This window comes from Lontra canadensis, unplaced genomic scaffold, assembly GCF_010015895.1.
Source record: "Lontra canadensis isolate GAN:19392208 unplaced genomic scaffold, GSC_riverotter_1.0 scaffold10, whole genome shotgun sequence".
Classification (NCBI taxonomy): Eukaryota; Metazoa; Chordata; class Mammalia; order Carnivora; family Mustelidae; genus Lontra; species Lontra canadensis.
Window position 1 is genome coordinate 27,264,838 of NW_022631004.1, and position 27,721 is coordinate 27,292,558.

General features: G+C 43.2%; 2 protein-coding genes across 5 annotated transcripts in view; both read right to left on the reverse strand.

The window, feature by feature from the left end:
* Positions 1-10,307, reverse strand: part of SORBS3 (sorbin and SH3 domain containing 3) — a 28,984-nt gene extending 18,677 nt beyond the window's left edge. Inside the window, 3 exon segments of the mRNA XM_032855845.1 lie at positions 109-265; positions 4,686-4,840; positions 8,544-10,307. Of these exon segments, the coding sequence (XP_032711736.1) occupies positions 109-265; positions 4,686-4,792 (264 nt within the window). The 5' untranslated portion in view covers positions 4,793-4,840; positions 8,544-10,307.
* A 3,045-nt stretch (positions 10,308-13,352) lies between these two features.
* PPP3CC (protein phosphatase 3 catalytic subunit gamma) overlaps positions 13,353-27,721 on the reverse strand; it is a 97,151-nt gene continuing 82,782 nt past the window's right edge. Inside the window, exons 11-15 of one of the 4 annotated variants that reach the window (XM_032855846.1) lie at positions 22,791-22,817; positions 21,790-21,871; positions 21,063-21,160; positions 15,007-15,036; positions 13,353-13,880 (exon numbers count right to left, since the gene is read on the reverse strand). In XM_032855846.1, the coding sequence (XP_032711737.1) occupies positions 13,654-13,880; positions 15,007-15,036; positions 21,063-21,160; positions 21,790-21,871; positions 22,791-22,817 (464 nt within the window). In that variant the 3' untranslated portion in view covers positions 13,353-13,653. The remainder of the gene's footprint in view (positions 13,881-15,006; positions 15,037-21,062; positions 21,161-21,789; positions 21,872-22,790; positions 22,818-27,721) is intronic. The other 3 variants (XM_032855848.1, XM_032855847.1, XM_032855849.1) reach the window with 3 other exon arrangements.

Here is a 27,721-nt window from a genome sequence, read left to right on the forward strand (position 1 = left end):
TCCGGCCCCTTCCCTCCATCCCGTTAATCCTCCTGCTCCCCCACATGTCCTAGGAGGTCCCCATCAACTCTGGGCCCACAGGAACCCTCTCCTCACTGTCTCACTCACCCGTGCCCCCCGGGAGGATGACCCTCCGTGGGCCCGGAGATTGCTGGGGATGAAGTCGTCCAGGCTGAGCCCAGCGGGGAGGCTGCAGGGTGGGGCCTGCATGCTTGGGTCAAGGTTGGAGGGCTCCGGGTGTGCCAGCTGCTCCTCTGTGTGTCCTCTGTGCGGAAGGAAGGAGGAAGGGAAAGCCCTGCTGGGCTCAGGCCGCCTGTGCCCTCTGGCCCAACCTTGGGGTGGGGGAAGGAGGGTACAGCTGTGGGAGGGGGTCGGCCAGCTGGGTGGGAGCTCAAGGACCCAGGAAACAGGCCTCTGTGGGCACTGGCCTGCAGGCTGCCCGTGCGGGCTCCCAGAGGCACAATGGGCTGCTTGTTAGGCCCTGGGCAGGAGCTCAGGGTGGGAGTGGGGGAGGGGGAAGCTAGGCTAGGAAGAGGGAGGCTGGCCAGGAGTGGGCCTGCTGGACAAAGACTTGGGCACACGGGCCTGCTGGCCAGCCCCTCTGGGGCTCTCACTGCACAGCATGGCCTGCTCCCCCAGAGGGAAGGCAGAGGGAACTGGGGCAGCTGGCAGAGGAGGGCCTGGGCATTCAGGACTTTGTTTCAGTTCCCTGACTCCTCCAGTCCCTCTGTGAGCATCTGCTTGCCAGCAGGCACAAGGGGTTACTTGGGCTGCGGGAGAGGCCCCAAAACAACAGCAAGGCAACCCGCCTACTGCCCAGCGGGGCCAAGGTTATGGAAGGGGGAGTGTGGAGGGGCATTTCCAGGCAGCAGGAACTACTTCTGAGCACAAAGGAGTACCAGCTCCCTTCCTCGGCCTTCTTCCCTGGGACTAAAGCCTCAGAGGGCTCAGGGTGCCAGTGGGGGGTGGGATGGAAGGCAAAGCGGTGGACAGGAGCCAAGCTGGACTTGCTTATGGAGACGTGGTGCTGCTGAGTGCCCTCCCCCTGCCACTTTCTTTTATACCCCCAGGCTGTTTGTTTTGTTTTGTTTTGTTTTGTTGTTTTGTTTTTGAGTAATCCCTACACCTAACATGGGACTTAAACTCACAACCTCAAGATCAAGAGTTGCACACCGCACCGACTGAGCCGGCCAGGTGCTCCTATTTTCCAGAGGGTTTTTCGGACAGAGGGTCTTCCTGGCAGCACCATGCCCGCCTGCCCAGCCTGGTTCTGCTGTCCCATGCAAAAGTTACTCCAGGCACCCGGGAGATGGAGGAGGTCAGGCTGTACAACACGGCTTGTCTGAGCCTGGGCCTCCCCACCTGTGCAGCTGGACTGGACCAGAGCTGAGCCAACCTCCCCTGCTGGGGCCGGACCCTTTCTGGCGTTGTGTTCGGAGCTAGGCTTGTGTGTGCCTGAGGGGTGTGGGGGCTCATGGGAAGGGCTGGGAGTTCTGAAAGGGGGCTGGGATTACTCCTGTACCCAGTTCCTCCTCAGGCCTTGGGGGCCGGACGGTATGAACAAGGCTGGTGGCAGTCCCTGTCTCTGTTCTGACTGGGGATCTCTTCTGACATCTGAAGGACCTACTGGGGACATAGCTTTCCCATGCCGCTCCCTGGCTGTGGGGGGAGTGAGAGCTGGAGCTGGAGGAGGAGCAGCTTCCCAGCTGGATCCAATTAGGACTCCGACCAAAAGCAAAACATGCAGGCACACCCCAGTTCCCCCGCTGTTCTCCTTCCCCTTGAGGGGGAAATTGAGGCAGGGGACAGCAGAAGATCCAGAGGCTTGGGGCTGCCTGGCTCCTAGCAGCAACCCCTCCCTTCCCAGCTGACTGCTTGAAGCCAAGTTGCGAGGTCAGCACCAGCAGTCCCAGCCATCAGCTGACCCCAGCGGCCTTCCCTCTCCTCCCATCTTCCCACCCTTTCCTGTTCAGTGAAAACTGTCCTCTAGTAGTCTGGGGAGGACAGGACGGGGGTTACTGATCCTTGGTGACCCCTCCCCAACACTGGTGGCTGTGGCAGGCACACTCCAGACATAGACAGGGGTGCGTGGGGCAGAGTGGGCTTTTTCTCTCAGTGGCTGTGCCAGGAGAAACTAAAAGCCACTTCTCACAGAGAGATGGGGGCATGGAGGCATTGGTCCTGCATCTGGCAGAGGACAGACAGGTGCCAGGAAGTCTCCGGGGTCCTCCCAGAATTCTGGCAGTCCTTCACCCAAAGGACTGGAAGATGTGAAGTGGCTCCGCTGTTTGTAGTTGGCAGACTCCTTTCCACCTCCAAGTATGGCCCCGACCTTGGGGGCTTGGCCCTAGGAGACTTTCCGGGTATTTTCCAGTTACAAGACCACGTGGACAAAGCCACGTTTTCTCGAATTTCGCCTTTTCCAGATCGAGAGGGGACTTCTTCACCTCTTTCCAACCCAGAGCTGGGGATGAGGACCCCAGGGGGAGGGGCACTTTGTCTTCCCTGAGGGTTGGGCACGGGTCCCTCCCCGCCCGCGGCCCCCGCCTCCTCTCCGCCCCCTCCCTTTCCCGGCACCTACCTTCCCCAGCAAGCAGGTGGCCCCGACTGAGGACGCCAGGGAGGGCAGGAGCATCTCTGCCCGGCTCCCGCCTGGCGCAGCCGCGGCGGGCTCTCGAGAAGGGAGGGCAGGGAGAAGTCCGGGCTGTGCCGCTCGCCCTCGTGACCAGGTCAGGACGGGCTCCGCGAGGCAGAGAGCCCGAGGAGGAAGAGTGGGATTGACTGGGCCTAGGGCACGCGCAGGGAGGGAGGACAGCGAGAGGCGCGCGGGCGGGCGGCGCAGTTTGTCTCCTTCCAATCTGCGCTGTGGGCCGCGCGGACAGAGTGGAGGGGCCGGCGACTCCCTCTCCAGCCTGCGGGGCGGGGGCTCGGGCCAGCCGGCTGGGGTGTGCGAGTGCCCTCCGTCGGGGCGCGCCGCGGGGACGAAGTGGCCCCCTGCCCAGGAGGCCGGGCCGACCGCGGGCGGCGCCGGGAGGGGCCGCCGAGGGTCCCCAGGGAGCCCGCTCTGGTTTCCCAGCTGCCTTCCCCGGCCCCCACCGCAGGGCTGGCGTCCGGGCTGGGGGTGTGTGTGTTTAGGGGGGGTGGGGTGGCGAGCGCCACTCAGAGTTTCCAGTGACATTTCCAGCGTGTGGGAAGGGAGCCCTGCACGGCGGAGCCAGGACAGAGGGCAGGAATGATTAAAGATGCCGGGTCAAGCCAGCAACTGATACTGCGCTGGCAGCCTCGGAGACAGGACCGAGATGCAGACAGGCTGGGGCCGAGATAAGCAGCCCCCCCCGCAAAAAAAAAGTGGAGTGGCTTAGCGGACCGAGTTAAGGCCCCGACGCCTCCTTCCCCACTTGGTGAGATTTTGTGCTTTCGTAAGCGCGCGTCCGGGCGTGTGCAAAGAAACACACGCACACAGATGGGCGTACACCAGCTAATGGGCGGACGCTCACACACGTGCTCGCATCGCCGAGGGCGGCCTGGGGAGGAAATCGGCCTTAGGGAGCGCCCCCCGGGCGTGCCGCGCCCTTGAAGAGGATGAGGGCGGGGTCCCTTTGGCGGGGATGGGGTTACCAGGGTCTTGGTGTTCCCATACACCGTAGTTGTTTTGATCTTGCTGCTTTTCCGCTGTTCCCGCTGCTCTGACACCAGTCCCAAGAGCCTGTGCCCATTGGCTCCCAGCCCCTCTGGCCATACCATCTTTCCCTTCTCCAAGCCTCTGTGCCCGCTCGGAGCATGTTACAGAATGTGAAGGTGCTTAATGAATGTTTACTGGTCATGGAAAAACTGGAGTACTTCTTAGCCCTTGGCTTGGTTCTGGAACCCAAGACCCAAACCAACCAAATTGGGCAATTTCACATCCACTGGGGGAGTGATCAGTGATAAATTATAAAAATATGAAAACATTTATTGCATGCCTACTGGTGTAAAACTGGTGTCCTGAGGCCACCATGAACTTTAGGGTGTTTTCCAACCACATCATTCAACTCAACAGTGGAGAAGGCAGGGACTGGAGAAAATATGAAAAAAATTTTTTTTTAATTCCACCAGTATTGATGCTACTAGCTTTATCTTTTCTCAATTCAGTTAAAAGAGCTCTCCCCGTGCTGTGAACCAGCTTGAAACGGTATCACATGTGAAAGAGGAAGGAGGCATGTTTAGGTTGTGCAGAAGCTTGAGAGAGACAGGCATTGCTGGCCAGCGTCCAGTGTCTGCGGGGATGCCATGTGGAAACAGACCGGCTGCACTAGAAGTGGGACCCTTGGGTGCATACTTGGAAGAAGATCCAAGGTTTCCAAGGAAGAACTTCTAGGAGGATTACAGGGGTTCCAAGCCTACCGATCATGGGCATCAAAAAGTACTGACCGCACTGAACAGGTTCTTGAATGAGGTCACCTTTAAGGCCCCTTCCAAGAGTCTATGATTCTCCAGGAAAGCTGAAGGATGGGGAGGAATGGGTAGCCCCGGGCCACAGAAGACATCTGCAGAAAGGAGGGTAGGCATTCTGGGACTTCTTGAAGATGGGCAGCCATGCACTGTCCTACCCCTAAAGCTAGGTACTTACCTACCCACCCGAGGCACCATCCTCCTCCCTCCCTCAGGGATTAAAATATGTGCCCATTTCCCTGTTTTTTCCCCACCTGTCAGAATCCTTGCGACTAAGAAGGGCCACATCTCTTTCATGTTCTTCCTTGCTCTCCAAAGATGGTGAAGCCGAAGATCTTCCAATCCCAGGAATCCTGGCCATACCCTCTCTCACGGGCAGCGAGCGTCTCTTATTCTCTAGGGCTCTGACCTGGACTCCAAGATAAATATTTAATGTAGAGGGTGCAGCTGAGCTGACAAAGGTCCTCACTTCCTGTTCTCACAAAGGGAGGTAGCAGCCAGGGACAAGGAGCTGTGGACTGGCTACCAGTTTCATCTCTATGGGAATAGGGATCCAGTAAACAGCTCTGTAGGAGGTGGCGGGTAGGCCCCACTGGAGACCTGAACCTTTCTCCTGAGCTGCTCTATACTTACTGTTCCCTGGTGGCCATTGGGCCTCATAGCAAAGAGGATGAGAGATTGGTAGGAGCACAGAGCATAAGGAATTTTGACTAGTCGATTCCTCTCTTTCTGCACATATTTGGGGAGAAGAATCCCTCCTCTGAAAAGTGGGAGATTAAAGGAGGGAGGAGGAAGTAGCAAAGTCCAAAGATGTAGCCAAGAAACAGGTATCTGCTTTCTCACTTCCTCCCTCCAGCCTCCGTTCTACTTGCTGTGGGCCTAAGCCCGCAGACAGCTGGCATGGTTTAGGGAGAGGCTGTCTGAGGTGACCTGGCTGTTGTCAACCAAAGAGATTCTTTTCATCCCAATGCACTATCTGCTCTGGTGACTCCCTTATCTAACAGGGACCTCCTTCCCTGTGACTCTTTCCCTGTCCCTGGCACTGCCTTCCGTCAGGGGGCTGCCTCTGCCTTCTCAGAGTCACCTGAGCCATAGTAAACACAGTTACATAACTGCTCTATTTTTTCCTAGCTATCTGATCCCGGTCCGCAGTATGCCCCACCCCCACCCTCACCCCTGCTCCTCAAGCCTGCCACCTTTTGTTCTGCAAATTCTCCCCAGGTGGCACCCATGTCCACACAGATCTGTCCATGCCCCCCACCCCAGGGGATATTAGCCGAGAGACTCCCAAGAGGTGTGGCTCTTCGTACCGAGCCGGAGAAGGTGGTGGTTGTTCATACAGGAGTACAGGTCACTCTGAAAACCAACCTCTGTCACCAAGAAAAAGGATGAATTGTAAGTGAGCAGAGAATTCAGTTTTATTTCTCAAATGGAAAAGCGGAAGCCAGGGACCCCAGAAGACATACACCTGAACTCTCAATTTCTGGAGCAGTATCTTTATCTAGTCCTGGGAGTCTGGCATTTGAATGTCACACTCTGAGATGTGCCTCTGAGCAGCTGAGTGGCTTCCTGGCCCTGCACCTCAGTCCTCCCACAGTAGGCAAAGAAAGGGCATCTGCTATTCCTTCCCTTTGCCTCCACAGGGATGAACTCTGGAATATTCTTTAGTTAGGCTTTGAGCAGGTTTTTAATTTGGCTCTCAGAAGTGTTCTCTTTCTGCCAGGGGGACTGAGCAAGCAGATGGAATGGAGTGAAAAACTATCCACCACAGGTCAGATACGGACTGTGCCTGGCGGCCAGGGTGTGGGTGGACCCTCACGGGAGTGGAGAGAGTTTTCAGGCCTACCTTGCTCTAGTCTCTCCACAGCACACATGTGATATTAACAGGAACCATCTATGCGGGTTCTCGGAGTCAGTCACATCCCAACCCCGGAGGCTGCGACAGAACTCAGCCTTTTGTCCCACTGTCTAGGCTACCTTCAAGGAAGCCTTGACACTGACGTCACATCAGCAACTGTTCCGTCTCCTTCTATGGATGAGCAAATGAGCATCACGGGCACATGGCAGGTCTTTGAGAAGAACTGAGCTGGATGAACCTCTTTCAGTTCTCAGGGAAGAGCAACTGGCTATCAGCTCTTTAGAAAGCAGATTTTATGAGGGAAGAATAAATAAGTGATGACCTCAGAGGGAAAATCCAGCCAAGTCCACTCAGCCACAAAGAAGGACACACAGAGCAGGGGCTGGAAAACTAGGTCTGCATCAACCTTCTTTCCCAGCGCAGGTAAACTGAGATAAGGAAGATAAGAGGGTTGATTTGTTGATTAGAGCCCGACTTCACAGCGTCCACTGGTCTCCAAACAAAGAATAACCTTGTCTTCCCACTCCCTGAAGTCTATGACAAACCTTCTCCTGAACTGCACCAACATCAGAAAGACTAATTTACCATTACGTTATTAATCTACTGGACCAAAATTGATTAGTTTCTCTCTAAAACCTGCAAGTCATGAGAGAAAACCCAGGAAGACCATGCGATTACATACAGCAGGCAAGAAGGTAGGGAGTCAGTCTACATGTGGTGGCAGGTAAACAGGAGTTTGCATTTTAGTTCTTAATTTCCAGGATTTTAAGTAACCTTTTTCACAACTCTGGAAATAAGGGCAAACATTGCCTCATTTTACTGAAGGTTTAGCTAAGGTATAAGGACATTGCTAAGTCAGGACTCTATTTGGATAACAAAGATTCCAAAATGCATACCCAGCTTATCTGAAACTAGAAATCCGGGCTTGTTTTCTGGCCTGTAAACTGCACTGTGGCGCTTGATGGTGCTGTGCTTACAGTACAGTTGCCTTACTCAGGCCTGCCAGGGATTCCTGCCCGAATTGGTAAAATGCCTTCATGGATACAGTTATCCACTCCAAGGGCCCTGGGTGCTTCCCCTTCCCTCAATCCTCCAATTATTTTCCCTTGTGAATCCACAGTGCCTCGTGGTATTTCTACTTTGGGGAGGAATCAAAAGGCTGGTCTTACACTTCCCTTTCTTGTTAGTCCAGCTCCACATTCAATGTCTCTCTGGCTCCTTTTACTTTTCCCAAGATGGAACTCATGCCTGTCTATTATTAGGATCATAAGCAGAGTTATTAAATTACTACAATAAAAATTATCTTTATCTTTTATAAAGACTATATGTTTTCTGGGATGTCTTTCTTCCTTTTCTACAAGTAGTGGCCTCTGCTAGAGAAGGCACAGCAGGAGCTGGGACTTGAGCAGGAGTTAGTGGTGGGCCTAGTGCTGGGAAGGAGGGTGGGACAAGGCAGTATGGGAGAGGCAACACTGCAGCCCCCAAAGCCTATTTAAAACTAAAGAAAGAGCTGAAGAGGTAAGGGAAAGGGGCCTTTTTTTGTTGTGATGAGATTCCTTTATCAAATACCAGACCAGACATCAAACAGCAGGCTTTCCCTTGATTTCTGGAATTATTATTAAATGGGTAAGAGCCAAATATAAGTGCCTCTACAAGGAAATAAAGGAAATAAAGACACAGGAAGCCAATTAAGTTATCATTTAATTTTAACAGTTTTTTTTTAAGGTGACTTCCAATTTACATCAAGAAAGTTTTAACAAGTTAATTTCTTGATCACAAGACTTGTTAATTTCTTCCAATAAATAACATTTCCACCATTTTCTTTAACCTAACCAAAAACAAGAAAAAGCAAGTAATCTCTCAGCACAAGCAAATAATCCATCATTCAGAAAAGCCTTTTAAAAAATGACATCATGAGCTAATCTATGTCTAACCACCTCATTTAGGAAGTAAAACCAGAATCCTTTCTTGGAAAATGCCTCCTAACATTTCCACTGGGAAAAAAATACTATTGGTCACAGTGCATTGAGAAAGGAAAAGTAAGGCGTTCATGATGGCATCTTCGAAAAGGTTCTCTAACAGACCAAAAAACCTGTCTTTCTTGCTGAAAATCAAAATCTGCGGTAAGCTTCCTTCTTATTACAAGCACTTTCAGTTTAACATGCCAAAAAAAAAAGCCCAAAACAAAACCCACAAAACGTTATTTGGAGACAGCTATGTCAAGGAAGTGAAGGGGATCTGGGCAAGAACTTACAGGAAGGCAGTATGCATGGCCCTACTTTAGAGCTGCGCAGAGGGCTGGTCCACAGCCATGTCCTTGCTTCTTGATCTTAAACCACCTTGACTTGTCATGAGGTGTAGAAGAGGAGAAGATGCATAACCCTGTCTCAGACAAAGGTGTTATTTAGCAAGTCTTGCCAAGGTTGCTGGGGCGTGAGGCCAAGGCCTCCCGGGAGGGAATATCCTCGCCAGTATCATCTTTACCTTTGTGACTGCATAGATGAAGGCAGCTAAGCCTGGCCCCATTCACTTCGGCTGGCTAGACATATGCAGGGCAGGCCATGAGTCTCAGAGTAATACAGGTCCCCTCTTTCACACTGTGGCAACGGCACAAAGCTCTACTGTTAACACAGTTCTCTGTACAACTCAAGAGTAACAACCCTTTCTTTCCAACTACACAATTTTCTCTAGACACATCTGCTCTTTCCAGGGAGCATTTCATCCGAGCCATGCTGAAGAGGGACTAAGGCAACACAATGCTTGCAACTACCCTTCAGGTCATCCAGATCCTCCTCTGGCTCCTGTTGGGGCCCCACAGCCTGCCCTTCTAATAGCAGACTTCAGGAAAGATGTGGACCAGGTGCCAGGCAAGATGGTACCCATCATTATAACCACAAATTATTTAGGAAATTGGAGACTCATTCCCATAACTGGGGCTTTGGGTTTACCTTCCCTCTGAAATTGTTTCTGCCTAGGTATGAAAAGCTGAATAATGTTCTGAAAAAAACTTGGGTTCCACTGTTACTATAACAACCATAGCAAATATTAGGGATTCTAGAATGACATGGGTTCAGAAATAATTTTCAATATAAAAATTGGAGGAAAAAATCTGATAATGAATAGAAAGAAAAACTATCAACTAGGTCATCTGGGATAAGCCCTCCCTAAAATGTAAACTGTTTTATTTACATAAAACAAAGGAGGGTGGAGGGAAGTGACTTTAGCCTTACTTCTTCTGAGAGGCTGGAGACTCTTGAGTAATGACCATGTAAACCCAGCTGCATGTCACATAAGCATGGTTTATAACATTTTCTTATGAAGACCAGCTACCTCAAATTTTGTGTTTTAATATTATTTAGAAGAGGATCTATGGGACAAAAACAAGGCTGAAAAGCCCCAAAGTTATCTAATTTTAGAAATCTCACCCTTGCTCCTTAATGACATTAAATAATAATATTCTGTTGGCAAAACAGATAAAAGGATTTTTCTTTTCTTATTTTGAACAGTGTCAGGAAGTCATACCTAAGTTATTAGGATAAGATATCAAATCTTTGCTATTGACAGGAATTTGCCTCACTGAACCACAACTGTTTGTGCAGGAACAGAAAAGTCCATGTAAATATAGACAGAAGGATATGAGAAATACTGATATTCCTGGAGAGTCTGACTTTCCTATCCCTAGGCAAGGAGCCAGATCAAGCCCATCAGAGTGTGATACACAATTTTCACTTTGCCGGTTAGTACCCAGTCAAAAAAGGGCAGCCAAGCCAATCAGCAATGTCTGTCCCATAACCAAGTGTTTGCCTTGAGGTTTTAAAGAAAACTGAGGCTGCTTTTGTTTAAGCATTCCATTAAACACACACACACACACACACACACACACACATACACACACACACACACACCCTTGGCTTCTTGGGTTGTTTTTGCTCTAAATATTCAGAACACAGAAATTTTAAAAGTATGTATGTTTTAAGTTTGTGTTAGATGAGTTTTCAAATTTTTATTAAAAACAAAAAACAAACAAACAAACAGTCATCCTGGGTGCCTGGGTGGCTCAGTGGGTTAAGCCTCTGCCTTTAGCTCAGGTCTTGATCCCAGTGTCCTGGATTCATCCCTCCACATGGCGCTCTCTGCTCAGCAGGGAGCCTGCTTCCTCCTCTCTCTCTGCCTGCCTGATTGTGATCTCTGTCTGTCAAGTAAATAAATAAAATTTTAAAAAAAATAGTCATCCAATCAATTTGAAATTCCATATGATATAGATGTAAAACAAAATTAGAAAAACTGGTCCTTGGGAAGTGTCATTTTTTAAATGATATTTCAGTAAAGTATACGAAAGGGTCCTGCAACATGTCTAAGGAACTGATAGAAGAAGTGTTTTTCTCCCCCCAGATGGGAGTTGAAGAAAATAAGGTCCCTAGGGACCTTAAAGTGAAGGGGAATAAGAGAAAAGCATTTTTAGTATCTTTAAAACATGCAGGAGGAAGATTTAATAAAACAGAGGAGGCTTTGAGAATGGGGATACTGCAGAGCTCTGACATCAGCTAAAATGTTTGAAATGATGGCCTTAGACAAACCTGGAACAGGCAATCAGCCATCCTGGGAGCTACTGCTTAGATTAAAACATTCGAAAACATGCTGAAAACCCTCCAATGAAATCTAAAGTGAAAAAGAAGTACTGTTGTCATAATATGTATATCCATATGCGATATATCCACATATCCCCAAGGCTCACACCTTCTGAACCGTCTTGAGTCACAGGTGCAAGTACAGATGAAAGTACAGACTGATGGTCTCACTTTCAGAAGCTACATGTACCACATGGAGACACATTTATACAGAACTTTCCAAACTCTTGAAACATATACCTCAACTTTCTATAGAACATAAGAAATACATTTACCTTTAGAATTCAATAGAATTTGAATTTTCAAACCTAACTTCCTTGTTGCTTTATTATAAACTCACTCTGATTTTCTTGCATGACTTCTTACCTCTCTGGCTGATCTTTCCACAGATCACAGGACACCTGTAAAATACATCCTTTTTTTTTTTTTTTTTTTTAAGTATAGTTGATACATGTTACATTTCAGATGTACGACTTAATGATTTGACAAGTTTATATATCATGCTGTTTACCACAAGTGTAGCTACCATCTGTCCCCCCCTTACATCCCTATTATGGTATCATTGACTGTATTTCTTATGCTGTGTCTTTTATTTCCATGACTTACTTATTCATAACTGGAGGCCTGGATTTCCCTCTCACCTTCACCCATTTTGCCCATCCCCCTCCATCTGTCAACCCTCAGATTGTTCTCTGTATTTATAGGTCTTTTGCCACGCCTCTGTCAAGGAACCTTGCTTTACTGTACAACTTGTTTTTGAGAAGATAATGAAGACATTCATAAATAATAATCCCTTTACTAGAACAGCATTTTTTTGCTTGTAGGATTTTCAGTAACTATTTCACTACTTGTCTGATGACTAAAGCCCTTAAGAGTGGTTTCTACTTGCAGACTATGTAAGTGTAACAGCCTCAGCTAGGAGAAAAGAGAAAGAGAGGAGACTCACATCCATCAAGTCTGTCATGTGGACTGACCTTCATCTTAGGTGAGATTTCCAAAACAGTGGTCCTTTCTAGACTGGGGTTGGGGGAGGGAGGACTATGAGGCTATCCAGGTGAAGAATTCCCTCTTTGAATATAAAAAAATGATGATCAGTAAAGATAACTACTCAAGACTTTGTGTCTTTCCTTTTGTAGGTTTTATTCATGACCCAGTAAGAGGTCTGTTATCTCCTTCCTCCATACCCTCCCTACCATTTTTTAGTGACAGAGCAATCCATGACACCAGATTCCAAGCCCTAAAATACTTTGATCTCTGTCATAAACTGGGAACTGTTAGCAAAAGGTATAGGAAAACAGAGACAGATAGGCTAAATCCTCATTCTTCTAGTGAAATTATATGGGTTTTTTTGGAAAAAGGTTTCTGGTGTCCTTAAAGCTTACTTAACATAAAGCACTATTGTCAGGATGCTTGCTTCAATTTGCTGGACTCCTACCTCCCAAATGATATTAAGGATTCTGTAAATAAGCACTTTGGTGTAGTATTACCCAGACATGCACAGTCACTGCAAAGTTGACCAATGAGTATTATGACATGGCACTCACCAGACTAAACTAAAAACGGGAGCCCAAGGATCACCTAAATTTCTTTCCCTCGCTAGTTGTTACTTGAAAAACTAAGAGAAGACTATTCAGACACTGTATCTGTACACTTGTTTTTATATTCCAAAATATGCTGACAGAGACTGACATACAGTTTCAACCTAATGAGTGTTTAAAGATGGAGGTATATCACAGGAATTGATATACAATATAGGAAATCCTCGTCATCCAATGCCCTTTAGCAAGACTTCCAAATCACAAGGGGATCATTCTACCCTAGTCAGTTTCCATTACCCCCGTTGGTTTTTAAAACACTACATAGAAAAACAGAAGGACAATGGGGAGAACAGACACAAGAGCTGATGTAATCGCACAGAAGGACATAAATACCTCTTACTACCAGGAGTTCTACAGAGGGCATTCATACAATATTTAGAATTGTAGCTTCCTTTGCAGTTGGGTACATCACCTGGGCTTCAAAGATGAAAGCAAACTGTTCCAAATGTCCGAAGCTCTAAGGGAAGTTTAAACCCATCATGCCCATGGCTGGAAGAAGAAATTTTGAGTAACTCTAAGAAAATCCCTCACTGCTTTTTATTCTGCCTTACTAGAACATAGAACATATTAAAAAGAACGGAGAGTTCAGAAGAAAGTAGGTTATATGGAAAACATTCTCCTTGGCCCTCAAGCCACTGGGTTTGGGTTATTCATTTAGAAGTTCTAGTCTAATCAAGTTTTCTGTAAGAAGAGAAGTTTTAGCCACTGAAATCTGAGCAATCTTTTTCAACGGCACCCTGTAGACAGGGAAAAGGAAAACACCCTCTTATGTTTGAAACACTATTATTAGTCTGAAATGAAAGATATTACCTTCCAAAAGAATAGGAGAAAAGGCTGGCTAGTTTGAAACCAGGGTGGAGGTTTCCAAGGCCCTTTTATTAGGGGAAGGTCCCCTTTGCGGCACAGAACTTCACATATGTATCAGACAATCAGATCAGTTCTTCAAAAGTAGGAAAAAAAGGGAAAAACAAAACAGATGCACTTTTTCTATATATTAAACATAAATTAAAAACAATTTATAAAATGGTCACCTTTCTTACAGCATAAATGCAGAGTGAATTATGAATGCACCTCCAGGTTTAAGTTGTTAAAGTTGTTTTTGTTTTGTTTTCCAATAAGAAATAAATAAAATTTGTTCCTAAGTTTTGGATCCACCTGTGCCACAGCAGGGCTCTGCGTCACTATTGGCTCTTCTCCCCCTGTCACTCCTGTGCGCAGCACTGGACTGTGCAGGGCCCACCAATTTCACTGGCCCATCGGGGTACTGGCTGTCTTTTCGGGGTGGCATCCGCTCATTAATTCGGTCCAGACCTCGGGCTTCTTCAAAACTCCGGATCCTGTGCTGAAGTGAAAACCCTCTGATGGCTACAGGAAAAGAGGAAAGGGAGGAGCTCGATTAGACAGCAAAGCAACAAGCTTGAAGGTTTTTAGCATACAGCAACTTCCTAGAGAAAACCATAGAAGGGTCGGAGCACATGTCTGGTGAAGGTAACGGGCAACATTTGACTTGAATCAGCCTCACTTGAAGCTACTGCTTCTTATGGCAAATAGGGCAGTTGAAACTTTGCAAGTAATTTTCACAGAAGCTCAGGACAATAAATCATGGCATAAGTAAACCTGACAAATGGCTAACAAGTTCATTCTGAACCTCAGTGCATTTGAGTAAGGGTTTCTTATGGGCCTGAAACATGCTTAATGTAAGAGAAAAGGCAACACTGGAATAACAGAACAAGTTGAACAGAGTAGTCAACTTTAGCACGAACAGCATACTGATGACCAAAAAAAGTAATAAAAGAGCTCATCTTTTCATTTAGAAGGACAGCTTTTTCTCAGGCACAACCAGGAGCTGAATATAAGTTAAAAGGCATCTAGATAATAGCTTCTGGATATCTTCCTTCTGACTGAACTTTTGTATCACCATTTTGAGCCACCTTACATAACAACACAATTAAATTAATAACACAAGTTTATAAATTCTAATGATTTTCTTTGTCAGATTCCTAGATGACCTGTTACTCAAAATTTGTTTTCAGAGAAAGAGATAATTTAGCTTGACTGCCTTAGGGCAACCTCAGAAACAAATCAAACTAAATCCTAGTCCACTTTTGCCTCTGCTCTTGATATCGTTAGAATCATTAGAGAAAGAGGCTGACCTGTTTGAGTTTCTAGTAATCACACAGAAGTCACTTCTATATAGAAGGGCTACAGGATTAAACCACCTGATTCCTCATGACCAGTTGCTTAAGCTTTAGCCATTGCCTTAAAACTGACAGAGACCACAGAGGACTTTAGCTATGGAGAGGGTCATTTACATTAACACAAATACGGGACACAAAGGAAACACTTTGTGAGCATGCCTAGAAATATTTATTCCTTTCCTCACTGTTACAGTTCTGGTGATGCAATAATAGACGATTTCAAATGCTGACACAGCTCTTTAAAACTAGTAGACAGACACAAGATCACATCTATCATAGGAATATGGCCATACCTTCCCGGGCCTCTACCGCTTCTACTGTGGCTGTAAGAGGCAGGAGCAGTGGCATGCAAAAATGAAGACAGAAAAAGAGTGAGTAAACCAACAGTATTGCTGCCAGCACAGACAACCCAGGCTCCCACCTCAGCCTATTCCCATCCATAATAAAGGTCAACTAGTTAGAGAAGCGAGGATTACTATGAAACACTAAATTGGGGGGAAATGTGATGTGGGAGAGTTTCTAATACTTTTAACATTTCGGGTGGTATGGGAACCCTTTTAGCTAATAGCATTTATAGCTAAGACAATGGGTCAGTCAAGGTGACTATAGGAAACCAAAAGTTATGTTGCTTTCCTCATTTTTAAATAGCCAGCTGCTAATTTATGTTTTGACATTCATGTATCAAAATAACTTGAGTCAAATAATTTAACATTACAACTTTTCTTTAGTTTCTAACAGCTCAGATGGCATTAAGTGTGCTGTTGCTAGGTCCTACTCAAAATAGTTACTTGAAACTACTTATTGTTCCTAAGGAATTTATGTGGGGTCCAACTGTCCTTTTTAATTACTTAATAAAAAAGGAATGGCCTTTGAATAACAGATTAGCATTTGGAAGGAGAGAAACATGGGTTTTAAGTAAATGGTTATTTCTTGCCCAGGGGTGGAGTACTAAAGGCAAAGACATAAAAGTACTCAATACCGGATACAAATTCCTGTACCATCTGGGATTAGAGATCTAGTAGAAGCTGCCATTTCCAACCCATTTCCATTCACTGTGCAGGAGAGAGTGGGCCAATTACTAAGAGGGCCTTCTCCTTTGGTGATGGAAAAGGAAGTAATTTAAAAATTAGTGTCAAGGGGCGCCTGGGTGGCTCAGTGGGTTAAAGCCTCTGCCTTCGGCTCAGGTCGTGATCCCAGGGTCCTGGGATCGAGCCCCCCATCGGGCTCTCTGCTCAGCGGGGAGTCTGCTTCCCTCTCTCTCTCTCTCTCTCTGCCTGCCTCTCTGTGGGCTTGTGGTCTGTCAAATAAATAAATAAAAGTCTTTAAAAAAAATAAGAAATGATTCTCTTTAAAAAAAAAAAATTAGTGTCAACAGGTAAACTTCCTTGCATCATCTTTTTAAAGCAGTAAAAACCCTAATACATGAAAAGGTTACAGGTTGTAGCAAGAAAGATCTTATTAGAAGAACCCTCTCAGTTCCTCCAGTACTGATTTTTACAAGTCAGGGAAAAATAATGAACAGGACAGTTTGCTGTTCCTGAGGTTTTGATATCAGTAAGAGAGGAGAAACTGGAAGAACTGACAGTTAACTTCCTGTCACAATGTGAAAACTGGAAACTTGGAATCAATTTATCGAGTGCTGAAATTTGCCAACCACATGTAGGCCTGTGGTAAAGCAATGTCACACCCTCTCTAATCTCCTCAAACAGAACAAATAAACGTTCACAAGAAAAGGTAGCGCCTTCAAACAGTACATCACTCCTGCTGTTACAAAGTTGAAGAACAAAGCATAGCCTGAAATTTGTATATAGGTTATTGGTCTAATTAGAGTTTAAGTGTTATGTGGTGAAATGTGTACTAGTATTACACTGTCTTGGGTCCTTCTAGAATGCTTTTTTGCACTGGACATAAAGATACCAACCTGCATTAAGGGGCATTATATATAAGAAAAAGTCACAAAAAAATCTGAGAAACTGGTTTATTTATTTACAATTAATTTATATTTATATATATTTATTTTTATTTCTTTATTGAAACATAATTCACATACTATAAAATTCACTTGTTTAAAGTGTACAGTTCAATGATCTAATATATTTAGAGTTGTATAACCATCACCACAATCTATAGTTAGAACATTTTCATCACCCTCAAAAGAATGCTATTTACCTCCCTAATCCCTTTCCAATAATCCTAGAGCCAACCAATAATCAACTTTGTCTCTACACATTTGCCTGTTTTGGACATTTCAAATAAATGGAATCGTACCATATGTGATTTTAGTGACTGGCTTCTTTCACTTAGCATGTTTTTGTTTTTGTTTTTTTAAAGATTTTATTTATTTATTTGACAGAGAGTGAGAGAAGGAGCACAAGCAGGGGGAGGGGCAGAGGGAGAATTAGGCTTCTTGCTGAGCAGGGAGCCTGACACGGGGCTCTATCCCAGGACCCTGGGATCATGACCTGAGCCAAAGGCAAACCCTTAATGACTGAGCCACCCAGGCGCCCCTCACTTAGCATGTTTTTAAGGTTTAGTCCCGTTGAAGCATGTACCAGTACTTCATTCCTTTTTATGACTGAATAGTACGCTACTGTGTGAAGAGCCACCTCATCACGTGATGGCTGTCTGAGCCACTTCCACTTCTCAGCTCTAAAGAAAAATGTTGGTGTGAATATCTGCTTACAAGTCTTTGTGTGGATATGTTCTCAGTTTTCTGGGGGTATATAGCTACAAGTGGAACAGCTGGTCATAAGGTCAACTGCATGTTTAAGCATCTAAGAAACTGTCAGATTGGTTTCCAAAGTACTGCACCATTTCACATCTCCATCAACAGGGTGTGAGGGTCCGAATTTCTCTACATTCTCATCAGTACTTGCTACTATCTGTCTTTGTGATCACACCCATCCTAGCAGTGTGAAGCGGTATCTCGTTGTGGTTTGGGTCTGTATTTCCCTAACATCTAATGATTGAGCAACTTTTCCCATGCTTGTTGGCCACTTGTATGTCTTTGGAAATGCCTATTCAATTTTACCCATTTTTTAATTGGGTTGTCTTTTTATTTTTCAATTATAAGGGTTCTTTCTATTTTCTAGATACCAGTTTCTTCTCAAACATATGATTTGTAAATATTTACACCCATCTATGGGCTGCATTGTCTTTTCACTTTCTTGATGATGGCTCCATTTCCAGCACACATGTTAATTTTGATGTAGTCCAATTTATAACTCATTTGTTTTTTATTTTATGGCCTTCGTGAATTTCATTCAGTTCCTGGCAATCTTCTTTATTTCAGTACTAGGAAGCTTGGGAGTAAAATTTGTGGCCATCTATTTGCTTTTTGTTTGTTTGTTTTCCTTTGTGCTCCAAATTCCAAGCATATTTATTTTTACTTCAATGTGTTATATGTATACTGTAACTTATTCAAATCCCTTTAGAAACAAGGTAAGGCATAAATGAATATATGCTATAAAGCCATATGGGATATTGTTGGTGGAAAGCTCTCCAAGTAAAGTTACAGGAACAATAAAAGGTCTTTTTTAGCTAATGCTCCAGTTTTCCAATGAACTTGTAGAACTAAAACTCTGATTGGAAAATGACAAATGCACTTTCTGTCAGTCGGTAAGAGGCATAAAAAGCTCTAAAAAGTTAGCTCCAGCTTAGTTTTATTCTTACGCATTCCTGAAGACGTCTATCAATTTCAAAAGCATCAATAAAAAATTGTATTTGTTTGTAACATTCATGTTCCAATTAGGAATGAAGAGAAACTATATACTTGGAACTGAGAACAAAAGGCAGACCAAAGACTATAAACAAACAAATCTCCAAATAGCATATCCATATAATTCTCTTCCTAATTCATCCCAGATCTGCTCTTTCAATGTCCAGACTGAAACAACTTTGTGGATCAGCAAGTTATCAAAACTTTTCAAGTAAGGATGTAGAAGACATTCCCTTTTTCTTCAACCATAGTGGTTCCTACTAATTCCAACCTGCCTTGTCAGAAGTGCTCTCACGGTAACTCACATGACTAATTACCAAAGTAATGGGGGAAGTATTTTGCTCACAAGAAACTGTACATTCATTTGGGAGAAAAAAATTCATCCTGAGATAGTTTACTAATCCTTTCCATGAACCAAAAGAAATTAATTGGGGCGCCTGGGTGGCTCAGTGGGTTAAAGCCTCTGCTTTCGGCTCAGGTCATGATCTCAGAGTCCTGGGATCGAGCCCCGCATCAGGCTCTCTGCTCAGCGGGGAGCCTGCTTCCCCCTTCTCTCTCCGCCTGCCTCTCTGCCTACTTGTGATCTTTCTCTCTGTCAAATAAATAAATAAAATCTTAAAAAAAAAAAAAAGAAATTAATTAGTCATGTACTAGGTGCCTCAGCGTAGTAGGTGGCACATCAGTCTCATAACTGTTATGTACTTCCAAGGAGTAAAATGTTCATTCCTCCTTCTAAATAGTTAAACTCCAATATTCTAGTATTTAATTTGAAAGAGAAGGAGGAATTCAATCCCATAAACAGAAAGGGGAAAAAAGGGTTTATTTCTATTAATCAGTATCAGCAGACTTAGTACAAAAAGCAAAGCATTCCTATAAGTAATGAAATGACAAGAAAAAAGAAAAACTTAAATAGAAACAATTTAACAAACCAGGGGCAAAAAAGCAGTGAAACTCTAGTTTAAGTTGCTAATGTTTCAACTGCAATTTTTGTGCCTCGAATTAGTCGTCTTGGTTGATCAGATCTATGCCTATCCTGACAAACATTAATATTTTCATCCCAGGGTTCCATAAAGCCCTCTCCTTATAAGACAGTGTCCACACGCTTTTTAGAACTGGCACTCTGCTCGCAGGCAGAGGCAAACACCCTCTCTGAGAAATTCTAACACCCCAAAATAAAACAAGCATAAGTGGGGTGCTTGGGTGGCTCAGTCATTTAAGTGACCAATTCTTGATTTCAGCTCGGGTCATGATCTCAGGGTTGTGAGATCGAGCCCCCTGAGGGCTCTATACTCAGCAGGGAGTCTGCTTGAGATTCTCTCTCTCCCTTGCCCCCAACTCAAGCGCTCTGTTTCTCTCTAAAATAAATAAATCTATTTAAGAAACAATATGTGAGACATTAATCATGTGCACATATCTAAAGTGCACAGCTCTATACATTTTTGTGTATGAATACCCATGTGTAACTCCTACCCAGACAGCGATATAGAACACTGCCATTACTCCAGAAAGCTCTTTTCTCCTTATGGATCAATATTCTCCCACCAGAGGAAGTGCCATTCTGATTTCTATTACTGTTTGGCTAGTGTACCTATTCTTGAACATATAAATCAGACAGTCTGTGCCCTTTTGTGCCTAGCTTTTTTAGTTTACCATAATATTTGTGAGATTCAACCATGTTTTTGCATGAATTCGTAATGTTATTTTTCATTGATGTATATAGTATTCCATTGTATAAACAGAGCACACTTATCTATTCTACTATTGACGAACATTTGGATTTTTTCCTGTTTTGGGCTATTATGAATAAAGCTTTAGTGAACATTCTTATGCAAATCCTTTGGTGGATAGATGTACTTATTCCTCTTCAATATACCAGGTCTGGGATTGCTGGGTTATGGGGTAGGATATACATTTTGTTTAACTGCCCAAGAGTTTCCCAAAGTGGTCGAACCAATTCACATGACCACCAGCAATGTATCCAGTTCTGTTCACCACAAATTTACCAACACTCGGTATTATTAGACTTTTTAATTTTAGCCATTCTGGCAAATATGTAGTGGTATCTCACTGTGGTTTTAATGTCTACTTCCCAGATGAGTAACTATATTAAGCATATTTTCATACGCTCATTGGACACTTTGATACCCTCTTCTGTGAAGTGCCTGTTAAAATCTTTTGACCATTAAAAAAATTGGTTGTTTGTGCTTTTTTATTGAGTCTATAGTTCTTTACAGATTCTGAATTTAAGCCCTTTGTCAGATATATGTACTACAAAAAATCTTCTCTCAGTTAATGGCTTGCCATTTCCTAAACATGTATTTTTAGAAATTCTTAATTTTAATGAAATTTAATTAATTGATTTTTTTCTTTTAAGGTTAACACTTTTTGTGTCCTAGCTAAGGACTCTACCTACTCCAACACTCTCCATATTGTGTTTGTGTTATTTTTTCTTTTATATTTAAGTTATAATTAATTTTGAATTGATTTTTGTGTATATAAAGAAGAGTTAAGATTCACTTTCCCCCCACGTGGATATCCAATTGTTCTAGTACCATTTATTGAAAGAAGTCCTGATTTTCAATTTTATGTTGACTGCTGGGCTTCCACGAAAGGAGCATTTCTCATACTCACCCGTCTCAATAGTCTGTTTTCCTCCTGAGAGGACACCTAGAGGGAGTGTTCCTGTTGGAGTCAAGCCCTTAAGAGTCAGCACGCTCTCACTCTCTTCTCTGCAAAGGAAGTTGAAAGCCCCGTGTTAATGTCAGGGTGGCTACTGCTCAACAGTTCACAAAGATACTAGAAGGGAAGTTAAGAAAAGATGCACAGAGATGGAGGAAAGGTTCTCCTTCTTCCTATCCCCCTTCCCCGACCCAAAGAAAGAGAGGTTTTCTCTAAGTATTCCAATTTTAAGCAACGAGCAGGTTCTTGTTTTTCCAATTAGAGGTACTTAATAGCCAGGTACTATTTTAATGCTTCCATTATATCATGCCATTTAACCCTCCTAGTAACTGTGTAAGACAGGTCTTGTTATTATCACACTTTTACAGACAAGGAAACTGAGGCTCAAAATCATACAGTAAGAAGAGGCTAAGCTAGAATGTGAACACAGGCAACCTGGCTCCAGAAGCCACACTAAATCACTCCATTCACTCCATTTAAGCTCATACCAAAGGAATGTTTGCCAAAACATTTCTAGTCACTTTAACATAGAGGTCAGATTCAATGTGCACTTAGCTCTGACTCTGAAGACCTATCTAATCATATAAACTCCAATTCTAAAAAACCTGTTCTGAATTCAGCTTCTAATCTTCTCTCAAAATGCTTTGCTCCCACACTGTAATGACAGATTTATCCTTACCGCAGAATTGAGAAGACCCGTGCCATCTTCCCAATGGCTCTGATTTTATTCTTGATGACCTCCTTTCGAACCGTAGTGCCTCCTTCAGGAATACAAAGAATCAGTGAGTTAAAAGAATCTGTTAACAGGTTAGTTGTTAAAAATGCAGGATGAAGTATCTTTCTAAGTTAAAGAAATTGTCATTTTAAAAAAGAAATCAAGGCCTAAGATTGTTTAGACAAACAAAAATCCCAAGAAGTTCTAAGGAGCAAGAGAAAAAACAACCCAGAAGAGGGGAAAAGCAAGATGAAAAAAATGGAGGGGGTCACAACACAGACAGACTGGATGGACCTACAAGAGGTGGGAACTCATCTGTGGTTCTGAAATACAGAGCACAGCAAAGAATGAAACATACACGAGTCAACAAAGACAGTCACTAGAGCAAAGATCTCTTCTGAGAATGCTGTGGGCCACCTCAGGATGCGGGGGTTTGGCCTGCCAAATGGCAAGTGATGATTCACACAGTTGTCTTCTGCGGGCAAACAAAACACAGAGCTAGCTCTCAACTTAGTGAGGGCTGCTTTCATTCTATAATCCTCACTTACTCACATGCCAGTGAGTTATTTCCTACCATAGACAACTGTGCAATATAAATTATGATGGTGGGGAAAGTCTTTATAAAGCAACACCAAAAAAGTTACAACAACATCGTATGGCCTTTTCTCATCTAAGGTTCAGGGAACAGCTCACACATGAGAAGCCAAGGTCCAGGCATGCACCAGGTGACCGCACTCAAAAGTCAGAAAGAGAAACAAAGTCTCTCCTTCCTCACCTCTCCAGCTTTCAATATCCTGCAGAATTATATAGCAGGTGCAAAGAAAACATTTACACTAAAACAGAAAAGGGAGGATGGAGAGCCTGTCTGAATCACTCAACTACAACTAAAAAGGTCTAATAAAATTAACAGGTTGTGGTGGGACAGACAGAGAGTATTAAGCTCTTAGCACATTTTAGTCGGATACCTTTCCGATAGCTTGAAATGTAGTGATCTTCAGGGAGAAGAGACACCAAGAAACAAGGAGATGAAGATAGAAATATGGGAAGAGAAATTTAAGTTGACATGGAAGAGAGAAAACAAATCAAAGTGAAATGCAATGAGAGAAGCTGGCTACTATCTTTATCGGCTCAGAAGAGACATCCTTGGTAGCATGATAGGGTATTAAATTACAGATTTTTTGTCAGCAGCTTTTCCATTTCTTAAAAGTTTATAGTTTTACATTAATTCACACCTGCTGTCATCCAAAATACCCTATCACCACAAGTCATGCAAATAAAATTGGACAAAAAAAGAGATATTATTTGGGAAACAAATGATGCTGAAAACAGGGAACAAAAACAAAGGGCAAAATGAACAGCCTACAAATCTCTTAATAAAGCCGTATGCTTGGGCGCCTGGGTGGCTCAGTGGGTTAAAGCCTCTGCCTTCAGCTCAGGTCATGATCCCAGTGTCCTGGGATCGAGTACTGCATCGGGCTCTCTGCTCAGCAGGGAGCCTGCTTCCTCCTCTCTCTCTGCCTGCCTCTCTGCCTACTTGTGATCTCTGTCAAATAAATAAATAAAATATTAAAAAAATAAATAAATAAAGCCGTATGCTTTTGTTTAATGGAGCCACTATCTTTGTTTCTTTTTTAGAGATAATATATATTATAGTCGTTCCCCTTTTCAGTTTCATATTTTCTTCAGAATCTCAAGTTCATTCACATTGCTTTTTGCTGTTAGTGTTGCTGATTTTCTACAAGACTTTCCTGAGGTGGCTGGTAATCCTTGGGATCTGCCTGTGATTGAGAATGGGGGCCTAAAAGGTTCTCCGAGTTGCTGGATGGACCACTGACTGGCAGGTTTACAGGTATTCATCAGCATGGGCCTGTGTGAGGGAGTTCTTTTGATCAATATTGAGGATGCACATGGCCACTCAATTCACCACTCAATTCACCTGTTTTGGGCAAGGTATTGATGCCCCTCAGTTGTATCCCTAATCCAGGAATTCTTTCGGTGTACACTTTTTTTGGAGATTAGCCTCCAGACCTGGAGAACAGGCAGTTGCCCAGGGACAACTAGGACTGTAACTGCTTTTCATACAGCTTCTGCCTAGACTTATTATAGCTCAGTGACCATCTCCCTCCTCCCACCAACCCATAGTTCCCAATTCTAGAAACTGCTACTACCAATTCCTTTGCTTTCTGAGAATTCTGTGCTGGAACTCAGCATTCTCCCTTACTTTAGCTTTCTTGAATCAGCCAAGTGAGGAACATTACTTTGTTTTCCGGCTTCTAAAAATTCCTGCAAAAATCTTGTTCGTGTAGGTAACTTTTAAATCTTTTTATTGTCAAGTATGAGAAACCTAAAACTACACAATACAAATGTATAAGGTCTCTCACTTCCCAAAGAAAATCATCCTCTTGACCTTTACTGAAACCACTTCCTTGCTGCTCTTTACAGTTTTACCATGAAAGCATGTGTGGATCCACAAGCACTATGGTTTTCATTGTTTTTGAACGTTAGGTAATTAGAACAATCACATATGTATTTTTGTGCCTGGCTTCTTTTGCTCAAAATTATGTTTGTGTTTTGCCTATTGTGGTTCATTGTCATTATTGTATACAATTCTGCTATGTATACATATGCCATAATTTATCCTTTTTACTGTCAGTGGTCATTTGATCGGATTCCAATTTTTGGCTACTGTGAATTTGACTGCTATGACTATTTCTATGCATTTTTCTTTGCTGCCATTTCTGTGAAGTATATTCCTAGAATTAGAATGCTCAGTTATGGGGCGCCTGGGTGGCTCAGTCAGTTAAGTGTCTGCCTTTGGCTCAGGTCATGATCCCAGGGTCCTAGGATTGAGCCTCATGTCAGGCTCTCTGCTCAGCAGAGAGCCTGCTTCTCCCTCTCCCTGCCTGTGCTCTCTTTCTTTAATAAATAAATAAATCTTTTAAAAAAATGAATGCTCAGTTATTATGCAGATGTTCAACTCTGGACAACAGTTTGGAATTATCTATTAAAGTGGACATACTAATTTATACTTCCTGTTCCTACATACCCAGGCCAGCATTTGGTGTTCTCGCTAATTCATCTTCAATTTTAGCCAATCTGGTGGGTGTATAGAATCATTCATTGTGGTTTTACTTTCATTTTCACAATTACTAATGTGAATGAATATCCTGTCATATCTTTACAGGCCATTTTGATATTCTCTTTTGTGAAGTGCTTGTTCAAGTCTCATCTAACTGACCAGCAGTTCTTTATACATTCTGCAAGTGAGCCCTTTGTTGATTGTGTTGCAAATACGCTCCCCCCACTCTGTACCCTGTCTTTTCACACTCTTAAAAGGGTCTTTTGATAAATATAAGCTCTTGTTTAACATAGTCCAACTTATTAATAGTTTCCTCCTATGGTAAGTGCTTTTTGTGTCCTGGCTAAGAAATTGTTCTCTACCCCAAGGTCATGAAGATATTCTACATTATAAATCCTGTAAGTTTTTACTGTTTTACCTTTCATATATATTTTTTAAAGATTTTATTTTATTTATTTGACAGAGAGAGAAATCACAAGTAGGCAGAGAGGCAGGCAGAGAGGGAGAAGCAGGCTCCCCACTGAGCAGAGAGCCCAACATGGGACGCGATCCCAGGACCCTGAGATCATGACCTGAGCCGAAGGCAGATGCTTAACCCACTGAGCCACCCAGGCGCCCCTACCTTTCATATTTGAGTGTATTAATCCATCTGGAAATTATTTGGGCATTTGGTATATGATATAGGTCAGGTTTAATTTTTTTCTCCGATATCCCCAAATCAGTTATTAAAAATAACATCATTTTCCTACTACTCCCGGCAGCACCACCTCTGGTGTAAATCAAGTGTCCACAAACATTGTAATGTTTCGGGATTCTCTGTTCTGTTCCAGTGCTCATCTGTTCTTGCAATAATAATTCTAGTTACTCTAGCTCCATAGCTAATCTTGATATAAAGAACAAGCCCTCCCACCCTGTTTCTCTTTAAGACTTAAGCTATTTACATATTAATTTTGGAACCTATCCTTAGCATTTTCATACAAATTTTAGAATCTATCCTCAACATTTCCATATGGGAATTTTAGAATCGAATGGGCTGTTAATACTTGACTTTGTACTGAATCCATAGATCAGTTTGGGAATGACTGAGATCTTTACAATATTGAGTTTTCCAAAAATCAATGAACATTTCATTTCTTTCCGTTTATGTAATCTCCTTTTATTTCTCTAATAATGCTTTATAGTTTGTTGCTTAGAGGCACCACAGACCTCTTGTTAGACTTATTGTTAGGGATGATATTGTAAATGGCATCTTTCTTAAGATTTCATTTTGTTTGTTGCTGGTAATAGAAATAAAAATTATTTTTGCTTATTGACTTTGTATCCAGCCCCTCAGCTACATGCACTTGTTGATTTTAACAATCTAGAGATTCTTTCAAATTTTCTCTGTATACAATCATATCACTTATAAATAATGATAGTTAAGTTTCTCTCTTTCCAATCTTTATACCCTATGTAGCTTTTTTCCTGCCTTATTGTATCGGGTGCAACTTCTAATACGATATTCTATATTCTATAGAGGTATTGATTTTTTTTTAAAGATTTTATTTATTTATTTGAGAGGGAAAGAGAGTGAGAGGCAGCATGAGAGGGCAGAAGGTCAGAGGGAGAAGCAGACTCCCCACGGAGCTGGGAGCTCTATGTGGAACTTGATCCAGGGACTCCAGGATCATGATCTGAGCTGAAGGCAGTTGCTTAACCAACTGAGCCACCCAGGCACCCTATAGAGGTCTTGATAACTGGTATCCTTGTCTGTTCCCAATCACTAAGGAAAGCCTTCAACATTTTGACATATGATGTTTGCAACAGACTTTTATAGCTACGTTTGTTAGATTAAAGAATTCCTTTCTAAGCTGAATTTAAGGGATCTCTTGCAAAAGGATGAATTTTACCTAATGTTGCTTCTATATCTCCTAAGATATGATTTTTCATCTTTTTAATGCAATGAATTACACTTTTAAATAAAATTTTATTTTAGAATAGTTTTAACCCACTGAGCCACCCAGGCGCCCCTAGAATAGTTTTAGATATTCATAAAGTTGTTTGTATATACCCTTCACCCAGTTCCTGTTATTATTAAGATTTTAGGGGCTCCTGGGTGGCTCAGTAGTTAAGCGGCTGCCTTCAGCTCAAATCATGATCCTAGTGTCCTGGGACTAAGCCCCGAGTCATTCTCCCTCCGCCTGCTGCTTTCCCTACTTGTACTCTCTCTGTCAAATAAGTAAAAAAAATCTCAAAAAAAAAAATCTTGTATTACTATATACTATTTGAATTTTGGGCCAAATATTCTAAAATTCCTGGAATAAATCAACCTGGTAGGGAGATCTAATTCTTTTATGTATATTGCTAGTTTCAATTTGTTGTTGTTTTGTTTAGGATTATTGTATCTATATTAATGTCCTTTCACATTTTAGTATCATAGTTATACTAGCCTCACTTAATGAGTTGGGGAGCATTTCTTCTTTTTTATTCTTAGGAGGAGTTTGTGTAAGATTAGTGTTCTTTCTTTTTAAAAAATTTTTCAAACAAAAAAAAAATTTCAAACACTTTATTATTTATTTATTTATTTATTTGAGAGAGAGAGCGAGAGAGAGAGAGAGAGCGCACACATAGGCAGAGTAGCAGGTGCAGGAAGAGGGAGAAGTAGGCTCCTGACACGGGGCTCAATCCCAGGACCCTGGGATCATGATAGCAGCCAAAGGCAGACACTTAACTAACTAAGCCACTTAGGTGTCTCTGTTGTTTCTTTCTTAAGTGTTTTGTAAATCTACTGGTGAAGTTATTTTCACCTGGCATTTTGTTCTTCATAGAAAGACTGTA